We start from the raw sequence: 10,175 nt of genomic DNA on the forward strand, positions 1-10,175 counted from the left end.
CTGGAACTGTGGCCCTTTAAATGTGTCCCCTCAGATACCTGTGAACAGACCCAGCATGCAGACTTCGGCCTTACCAGGTGCAGTCAGCCTGTGCAGGAGACAGGCAGAGCCGAGTGGTCCTCAGACCAGGCCCAGGCACCACCAGAGCCGCGGTGATAGCCCGGCCTCTTTCCCTGGGCCCACACCCTGGGCTTGCGGTTGACGCCGTTTCCCAAGAGCATTTAGAGCTGGCCCCAAGGAGCAGGCAGTGGCCACGGGGGACTCCCTGTCACAGCGCAGTAAGAGCCGGTAGAACCGCCTGCCAGATGAGACCTGAGGTGTATCTGCCTGGACACAGCCTCCTGCAGAGGAGCAGACAGGTCCCGGACGCCTCCTGTAACCCGTGTGGGGGGCGGTGGCGAAGATGCCCAGGTATTGCGTGGGGGGCTGGCTGGCTGCTGTGCTTGGGGAAGCGCTGGGGGTCATGGGTGGGAAGATGACATGTCGGGGGTTCAGGAAGCAGGTTCCAGCATCTCCTCCAGCAGGGGTGTGGCATCCTTCGTGGATACACAGGTCACAAGAGCACTGCAGGGCCGGCTGCCTCCTCCCACCACCCTCCTCATCTTGTTCCTGACCAGACTCAGAGCAGGCCCGCCCTGTGCCAGCTGGGTCCACACCAGGGACACCTCTCCTCTGTCGGCTTCCGGGATGCCCATCTCGGGCGGAGCAGATGCGCTGGGTCTCCTGCAGGGCACCCACAGGGCCTCGTGATGGCCAAGGCTGGACACAGGGCTGAGCGTCTGCGCGGCCCACGGCTTGGCTGCCTTTCCCGCTGCTATGAGAAATTCAGGTCTCCCACCATCTGTTCTTAATCTCAGATTTCCTTAAACCGTCACCATCTCCCAGAGAGCCTCGAGATGTCCTTTCAGAAAGACACGGCCCTTCTGCAGTGGACACGTGCGATGGTCTGCTGTCCGCCCGTTGCAAAGAGTCGCCCCTCTGCCAGCGACACGCGGAGAGACCACGAGGGTGTTAGGGTAGGGGTCGGGGGAGGAGGGACCAGTGTGGGTGCTGAACGAGAGCTCTGCTTCCTCCGAGAGGCTATGCCACGGGCTCCGGAGTCTCACCTCGGGGGAGAGGGCAGGGCCGCAGGGACCACGGCTGGTCCTCCAGGGCCTCGTCCGATGACAAAGCCGAGAGCCCTGCTTGGATACAGGCCTGCCTCTCGGCCAGCAGGCCCGCGGCCGTGCCCAGGGCTGGGAGCCCCCCACGTGGCCCTCAGAAAGGAACAGTGAGCAGATGACAGTCCACTGAAAGGGCACCCCGCTGGTCAGGGGCCCTCTTCCCCTCAGAGCAGCTCTGGGTTGGGGGGGCGGTGCCCACTCTTCTTACCCTCCTCCCGCTGAGGTCGCAGCGCTGCAGTACAGGTAGTAACTTACTTTTGCAACCCTTGGGAGAAACAAAACGGGGCTGGTTTTCCAGAAGACCTGATACATTTCTAATTCTTCCCCCAAAAAGAAAGATTACTCAGTGGGTCATGGTGACCCAGACTCCAGCTCCCGGTGCTGCTTATGGGGTGGTGAGCCCTGACCTCGCCACCGAGGGACACGCAGCACAGATGAGGCTGCTTCACTCATGGACTCAAGTGGCTCCCTCTTAACCTGCTGAGTGCAGGAGGGGAGGGGGCTAGGCCATCAATCCCTGTGCTCCGTGGCCGCCTGCGGGAGCCGCGTGGAGGTGCGGGACCAGCTGATGCTGCCTCCCAGCACAGCAGTCACAGACCCCACGTTTCAGTCCAGTGGCTCCTCAGAAGTGGGGGGAGGACCCCATTCTACAGCCTGCTCCCCAGGAGAGGCGCACGGGGAGGCGGAGTGTGGAGCGCTTCCAGGAGGCTGGCCTCTCACTGGGGGAGACTTTCTCTCTCACTGGGGGAGCCTGTCCCTCTCACTGGAGGAGACCGTCCCTCTCTCTGGGGAGACTGTCCCTCCCCCTGGGGAGACTGTCCCTCCCCCTGGGGAGACTGTCCCTCCCCCTGGGGAGACTGTCCCTCCCCCTGGGGAGACTGTCCCTCCCCCTGGGGAGACTGTCCCTCCCCCTGGGGAGACTGTCCCTCCCCCTGGGGAGACTGTCCCTCCCCCTGGGGAGACTGTCCCTCCCCCTGGGGAGACTGTCCCTCCCCCTGGGGAGACTGTCCCTCCCCCTGGGGAGACTGTCCCTCCCCCTGGGGAGACTGTCCCTCCCCCTGGGGAGACTGTCCCTCCCCCTGGGGAGACTGTCCCTCCCCCTGGGGAGACTGTCCCTCCCCCTGGGGAGACTGTCCCTCCCCCTGGGGAGACTGTCCCTCCCCCTGGGGAGACTGTCCCTCCCCCTGGGGAGACTGTCCCTCCCCCTGGGGAGACTGTCCCTCCCCCTGGGGAGACTGTCCCTCCCCCTGGGGAGACTGTCCCTCCCCCTGGGGAGACTGTCCCTCCCCCTGGGGAGACTGTCCCTCCCCCTGGGGAGACTGTCCCTCCCCCTGGGGAGACTGTCCCTCCCCCTGGGGAGACTGTCCCTCCCCCTGGGGAGACTGTCCCTCCCCCTGGGGAGACTGTCCCTCCCCCTGGGGAGACTGTCCCTCCCCCTGGGGAGACTGTCCCTCCCCCTGGGGAGACTGTCCCTCCCCCTGGGGAGACTGTCCCTCCCCCTGGGGAGACTGTCCCTCCCCCTGGGGAGACTGTCCCTCCCCCTGGGGAGACTGTCCCTCCCCCTGGGGAGACTGTCCCTCCCCCTGGGGAGACTGTCCCTCCCCCTGGGGAGACTGTCCCTCCCCCTGGGGAGACTGTCCCTCCCCCTGGGGAGACTGTCCCTCCCCCTGGGGAGACTGTCCCTCCCCCTGGGGAGACTGTCCCTCCCACTGGGGGAGACTGTCCCTCTCACTGGGGAGACTCCTTCTCACTGGGGGTGACTGTCCCTCTCACTGGGGGAGACTGTCCCTCTCACTGGGGAGACCGTCCCTCTCACTGGGGTGACTGTCCCTCTCACTGGGGGAGACTGTCCCTCTCACTGGGGGAGACTGTCCCTCTCACTGGGGGTGACTGTCCCTCTCACTGGGAGACTGTCCCTCTCACTGGGGGTGACTGTCCCTCTCACTGGGAGGCTGTCCCTCTCACTGGGGTGACTGTCCCTCTCACTGTCACAGCCTCGCCTCCCTTGGTGTCACCAGATCCCAGGTCCTGCACTCCACCTCCCTGGGCACCAGGCTGTCTGGAAGGCCACTGCTCTCCACGGAGGCATCAAGCCCACTCTGATGCCCCCTTTGGGAAATCTGAAACCCCCCATGCTTGCCCACCTGTGAGTTCAGGCTGCTCTAGCTGCAGCTCCCCTCGGACCGACAGCCCTGTTGTCCAAGTGTAAATGCCGGCTTCCCCTGCCTGGCCCTAATCAAAGGTGGACCCAGCCCTCGCCCTCGCCCCACCGCGGTTGTGGGCACCGACTTCCCTAGTGCCTAGACTGGGTCTCCTTCTTGCCTGAGAAGCAGCGCCAGTGCCCCGTAAGGAGGACAGATGCCTCCCCGGAGCATGCCGGGAGCAGGGCCTGTGGTCGGCAGCACTGTCATCAGCGTCTTCGTCAGCAAGAGCCGCTGCTAGCAGGCCTGCAGGCTGCTCCACACGAGTGGGAACGTGGATGAGACACAGTGTCATACACTCGCCTCGCTTACCTGACATCAACAATACGCACTTGGCCCCAGAGAGAATCGCTGAGCAGGGGCGTCCTGCGAAGAACCTCCTGCAGAGGGTGGTGGCCCTGCTCTCCTGGGGGCATCCTGCCGCCCTGAGTGAGACTAGTCCTGAACGGGTTTTGCTATGACCCTGGCCTCTGACTGCATCTGGGCTCCACCAGGCCTGCTCCCTCCCTCGGGGGACAGGTTCCGTGCTGGGCTCTTGCTCTGATTGTCACCTACCTTACTGACTTTGGAGGCTGCAGCTCTGTGCTTTCGGAGCACGTGTCTCCACGCCTGGATGGACAGAGGACACGCCTTTGAGGACGGCTGTGGGGGCAATGGCGCACGGCTTTCTGCTTCCCAAGTCCCGGGAACCTGCAGCTGGAGGCCTGGCAGGAGTGGAGCCGTCAGGCTGGCCTGCTGTCTGCAGGCTGTGTGTCACTGCCGCGGCCAGGTGTGAAAGGCTGCAGCCTCCGTCCCAGGCATTCTCCTCTCGACTCACTCTCGGGCCTTCAGGAAGCAGGCTGCCTGTGGAGGAGCCCGGGGAGCCGCGAGGAACCAGGCCTGCTGACCGTGCGAGTGAGCTTGGGAGCTCCGCCTGCCCAGCCAGGCCTGAGAGGACAGCAGCCCATCCCCCAGCGTCTTGGGGACAACCTCCTGAGAGACCTGAGCCCAAACCACTGAGCTGAGTTGCTTCTGCATCCCCGACCCTCAGGAACTGTGAGATAATAAACGTTCTTCAGACTTTGCATTTGGGGTCATTTGTTACACAGCAGTAGCAACCAACATGCGGGGTCCGGGCTGAGTGGATGTCCCCTGGGCTCTGTGTCCTTGAGCGAGTGCGGGCCTCCCTCCACCTCAGTTCTCCCTGGTGCCCATTCCCGTTTCCTTCCCTTTGTCTCTGTCTTGCCTTAGAGTGCTTGCAAGTGAGGCCAGCCCGAGCTGGTGTGAGCAGCAGGACACCCGCCAGGAGACCGCCTTGGACATCAGCCTGAGCTACATCTATAAGGTGAGTCAAGTGGCTGTCTCTATGCCCCATCCAGGCCCGTTCCACAGGCCAGCTCCCGGAGTGCCCCCTGCACCCACGGGCTCGGCACCACTGCAGGTACTGCATGGGCTGCCAGCACTGACACACGGGACGCTCACACCCTCCACGCTGCCACCTGAGGACCGCAGGGTCTGCACTCACCTCCCTGCTTATCTCGCTCCCACTCAACATGGCAAGGGGTTCACAGTTCGACCCCTCCTGTCTGCCCTGTCTCTCAGGACGGTCCCCACTGCCCTCGTGTTCGCTCTGTTCCCCAGTTCCTGACACTGTGTGCCCAGTCGCAGCCTGAGGCCACCACGGATGGAGACCTCTTGGACCTGATGGAGCTGCTGTGCAGAGCCGGCCTGGACGTGCGGTTGCGCCTGCTGCCCAATGCCGACCTGCAGCAGCTGCTGCTCCTGCTCCTCCAGAGCATCCAGGAGTGGCCGGGGAAGGTACGGAGCCCTGGGCCAGCCAGCCCCCTCCCCTAGAGGGCCCCCAGGTGCCCTTCACACGCCCAGAGGGGATGGCATGCTCAGAGGTCCTGAGGTCATGGGGATGCCAGGGACCATCCCTCCTGTCCCTGCCTCCATGGCTGGCCCTCTGACCCTCCGAGTGGGCTGGTGAGAGTCAGGTGGAAGCAGCCCCTCCCTCGCTCACCACGGTGCTGGCTGTCCCCACAGCTCCGGCAGCTGTGCCACGCCCTGAGCTCGGTGTCGGATCACCACCACAACCTGCTGGCAGTCGTGCAGTTCTTCCCAGATGTGACCTCCCGCAGCAGGTGGGTGCGCCTCCTGGCCTCCTCCCTCTGTCACTCAGCCGGCCCCTGCAGTTGGGGTGTGGGTACCCAGAGCCATCCCCACCAGTCTCAGCAAACCTCCCACCCTCAGCGGTCTCTAAAACCCCAGGGAAAGGACTAAAAACAGCACTCACTAATGAGTTCATTACAAACGGAAAAAGCAAATTTCCTTACCGTGGTTTTATTAGCAGAGCAATTGTCTCGCACAGTTAGCTGGTGACTGGTGTCCCCGCCCTCCTTCCCCTGTTGGTGAAGGTTCCTTCTTGTCATTAGACCTCCCTGCGTGAGGTCCCCTGACCTCTGCCCCCTCCCATCCCCCTCTCACACTCTCGGCTTATTGTTTGTTATGTCTGCACTGCGTTGGTCTCTGCCCCAAGTGATCTTCCTGTGTTTCCTTGTTTGTGGCTGCGGCCCTCCAGGAGCAGGTCCCTTCCCTGGTCACGCCACACCCCGCACTAGAACAGCGCCCCACACTGTTGAGCGAGGAACAAGCTCAGCCCACGGGGAGTGCACCCATCCGCTAGACCTGGCCTCCCTTGCCTCTCCTCCTTCCTTCTCCCACGCTAGCCCAGTCTCAGGGTGTATTGCCCTTCCCTGAGCAGGCCACTCCCCAGCTCCTCTGCTCTCCTGGCTGGTCCACTTGCAGCTCCTCCCACCTGAATGACACCCCTGCCCACCCTTACAAGCTGGCCTGGCCTGGGTCCACCTCAGGAGAACCTCCAGCCTTCAAGGCACCCCCACTGGGCCGGCCCCCTGCAGCTCCGTCCCCAGGGTGGCTTGTGGAGGAGCTTGGAGCTTTAATTCAGCCTCATGTCCCTTGGGCCTAGCGGGGTTTGACCAGCCTGAGCCCAACTCCAGTCCTGAGATGGGGGCTCAGTCTCTTTCCTCTGACTGGTTGAAGGAGAGGAGGCTTCCCTACAGTCCTGAAAGGGAAGTTTTTGCTCGGTATTTGAAAGAACTGGGCTGTACACACATACACATATACTGTACATATACACATACATGTACACATGCACGTGCACACTCATGAGGAAGGCCTTCTCTTCCACAGCTTCAGTGTTCCCTTGTGGATGGACGCACGATCAGGCCCCTAACTCTGGATACCCATCCAGTGACTTTCCATGTATACGAACTTTGCACACTTATTCAGATATTTCTTTTTTAATATATTTATATTGATTTCAGAGAGGAAGAGAGAAATAGAAACATCAATGATGAGAGACTCATTGATTTGCTGCCTCCTGCAGGCCCCCTACCAGGGATGGAGTCCACAACTGGGCACGTGCCCTGACCGGGAATTGAGCTGTGACCTCCTGGTTCATAGGTCGACACTCAACCACTGAACGTCACACTGGCCAAGCTATTTAATGATTGTTTAAAGTTTTGCTCCAGAACATTTTGAACATATACAGAAGTAGAGAGACTGGTGTAATGGGCTCCACACATCCATGTTCCATCTCAACAGACATTCACTATGGCCTTGGTGATTCCTTCCACCCTTACCTGCTCTCCCCACCTTTCCTGCCCCGATCATCGGGAAACAGATCTCAGACGTCAGATCGTTCTAGTTCAGTAGGTATCTCAGAAAGTTAAGGCCTTGCTTCCTGTGCGTGTGTTTTTTAACGTAATAGTCTCACGCACAGGACATTTAGCAGTGAAAGAACCACCACAAAAAAGTGAGTCATTTCCCTGTCTAAGACTCCCCCAAGGCTTCGCATCATGCTGGGAGGGACGTTCATTCCAAGATGGCCTGTAAGGCACATTGTGATGTGGCCCCTGCCGCTGCTCTGCCCCTCGCTGTCCCTGGGGCACACAGGGACTTGCACCTTGATGTCCCCTCTTTCCACATTGGCAGGAGACTCACACATTTGCATCACTGTGATCTCTGCCAAATGTTGCCTCCTCACAGAGGCCTCAGCTGACCATCCTCTCCAAGTTGGCTCCCTCCGCAGGGCCTCCAGACCTGAATGTCTTCCTTTCCCTTCTTGACTTACCAAATACCACACGCTCCTGGCGTTTGTTCGTGTGTTCTCTCCCCCGGCCCCTTAGAGCGCAGCTCCCTGCAGGGGTCCTCCGCCTGGACCAGTGATGGAGTAACCTGGTCGGTCTCCTGAATATTGGATGACTACCTGCGGGCCAGAATTTGCCTCTTCTTGTCTCTGCCTCTGTGACGGAGATGCAGTCCGGTGTTGGCTCTTTTTCTTTTTAAGGGAAGAGCCAGTTGTTCCTAGATGCTGGGCATCCTTCCTGGGTTGCGGGAAGTCCCTCATTGTGCTCCCTCTACACAGAGCTTTGTCACCTCCTAGGGGCTCGCGGGCACACCAGGCAGATGCTCCTGTGGCAAGGAGCCCCGAAGCAGCCACCTGCTCTTCCTCTGCATGACTTGCCTGCTCACTGCTGCCATGGCCGTTGGCTCCTGACTGGTTTTCAAGCTCAGTTTTGCACCTTCCCTTGAATTCCAGGCCCCTAGTGTCCTCTCAGCACAGTCCCTTTCTGCCTGAAGCAGCGATTCTGAGCACCGAGGGGAGCTGGCTGATGAAGCAGACTTACTCCTCCACCTTTAGCTTTTATTCTCTGCTGGTTTTTTCCTCCTCAGCAAATCGTTGCCCTCGTGAGTCTCCTACCTTAGAACAGTCTGTCTCCACCCCCGTCCCTCCACCTCCTGCTGCTTCTCCAAACTTCCATCCCACTTCCTCTTGCTCCTTGTTTGAACCTGGACACATGCTGATTCTTCAGAGCTCAGAGTGCTGTAGGGGGTTCTCACCTGGGAAGACATTCAGAATGTTCTAGAAGGAGGCAGCCAACGTATAAAAATGCCCTCAATGTTTCAGAAGGGTTCAACATTTGGAGGAATAAGAAACAAAGGTGAAGGTCATGTTGGAGGTCAAGGGGTCATGGCTGGAGCTGGGAGGTAGACAGCAAAGGAAAGGCAGCCACGAAGCGGGAGAGGGAGAGGGAGTGGCCTCAGAGGCCGGCTCGCTTTCAGGAGTGAGTGTGTAGGGAGGCGGTTGGAGTGACTTATGAGCCAGAAGTGGACGAGATGTACCTCGTGGCACCAGCCTCTCCTCAGCTGCTGTCACCAGGGACCTGGTGGCTCATTCTCATGAACAGTGTCTCGTCCGTCCTCTTCCCCGGTTCCACAGGACACTGCTGATCCCTCCCTCCCCGTGCCCCTCCTCCGTCGTCATCACCGATTGCCCTCCAGCCTGCTGTGCATCAGGATTCTCCCAGGCCCTCTTCTCTGCATCGGGCGCCGCCTCAGGGCACCTTCTGGGCCGGGCGCTGTGGTTTCTGTCCATTGGGGAACTCGACGCCCCTACCCAGCTGCCGGAGTCTTGTTGCCTCCCCTGCCCACCCCAGGGTTGTCTCCGTGGAAGCTGGTCACCTTCCCCAAGGCTGGGCCCCTCCCTCGGGGGCAGCCCAGTGATGGGGTACAAAAGCCCCACTCCGGGTGTCTTTGAAGGACCTTGCCAGCCCAGAGCTCCTTGTGGGGTCAGCTTTGCCATGAATGCATCGCAGCCTGGCTCCCCTTGGCCCAAGCCTGCTGCCTTCACTCCCCTCCAGGGGTGTCCTGACCTGAGACCCATCCCATCCACATCACCGCTTCAGCTCCAACTACATGCAGGGCTGCCAAGGTGATACCTGCGGCCAGACTCCCCTGTGCGGCAGGCATTCCCAGTGCGCATGCATGAAGCAGAAGTCTCCACCTGCCAAGGAGCGCCCCCCCCCCCCGCTTGTCCATGGCCCTTTGGTGGCATAGCACCTGCCCACCACCTGAAGCCTGGCAGTGCGGGGCGCCTTCTGTCCCGCCAGGCTTCCCATCCCACGCTGGGGAATACGCATCCCTCCTTGTCATCCTACCGTGGCTGCCACCGTTCCAGCTCGCACTACCAGCCCGGGGCTTCCGCCAGGGAATCGGAGCTGTCTCCTGCCAGGCTCTGTCCCCGCAGCCAGGGCGCCCCCTCTTCTTAGAGAAGCCTCTTCCCCTCTCCTTCCCGTTGTCTGGTAAACATTTCCTCACCCTCAAGACAAGGCTCCGAGCAAGGTGTCTCTTCCTCCCAGAAACCTCCTGCCACAGCCTCTGGTGCAGTGGTTCTCAACGTTGGCTGCACATTAGAATCACCTGGGAATCTTTTTAAAATCCTGATTTCTGGGCCTTATCCTCCGGAAATTCTGTTTCTTTGTTACTAATGTTGTGGCCCCACCCCATAACAAAGAAACAGAAGATCTCAACACACCATAGTGATGGGCTGGGTAGAAAAGAGACCCCACCCCGCTGCACAATTAAGAGCAAGATGTAGGAAGTGGGATTTGACAGCGAGATGTGTGCAAAAGCCTTTGGGCTCAATCCATTACTGCCCAGCATCGTGGGGCCTCTGCCCTGAGCGCCTGCCCTGCTGCGATGCCCTGGGAGGACCCAGCAAAGAGTGGCGAGGGGAGAAGCTGGTGGAAGCACTGCACCTCCCTCCAGCCTGTGAGGGCTGCTGGAATGGATGGCCAGGCAGATGGTAGAGGGTGATGTTTAGGTGTTTTCTAAGCCTAAGGTTATACCAAAACAAAGAGGAAGGAAGGGAGGACGTTGTCTTGCGATTGTCCATATGAGCTTTATTTATTTGCTAAAGAGCAGTAACCTTTCCACTTAGTTATAATGCGCATCAGGAAGGACCCCC

The 10,175-nt window shown here is 60.3% G+C and overlaps 1 protein-coding gene across 3 annotated transcripts in view; it reads left to right on the forward strand.

The window, feature by feature from the left end:
- FAM178B (family with sequence similarity 178, member B) overlaps positions 1-10,175 on the forward strand; it is a 91,404-nt gene that overhangs the window by 49,879 nt on the left and 31,350 nt on the right. For 2 of the 3 annotated variants that reach the window (XM_005862244.2, XM_014536419.1), the window contains 3 exons: positions 4,595-4,688; positions 4,985-5,161; positions 5,390-5,487. In XM_005862244.2, coding sequence (XP_005862306.1) covers positions 4,595-4,688; positions 4,985-5,161; positions 5,390-5,487 — 369 coding nt within the window. Of the gene's footprint in view, positions 1-4,594; positions 4,689-4,984; positions 5,162-5,389; positions 5,488-10,175 lie in introns of those variants that run through there. The other variant, XM_014536420.1, reaches the window with a different exon arrangement.

This window comes from Myotis brandtii, unplaced genomic scaffold, assembly GCF_000412655.1.
Source record: "Myotis brandtii unplaced genomic scaffold, ASM41265v1 scaffold1612, whole genome shotgun sequence".
NCBI lineage: Eukaryota > Metazoa > Chordata > Mammalia > Chiroptera > Vespertilionidae > Myotis > Myotis brandtii.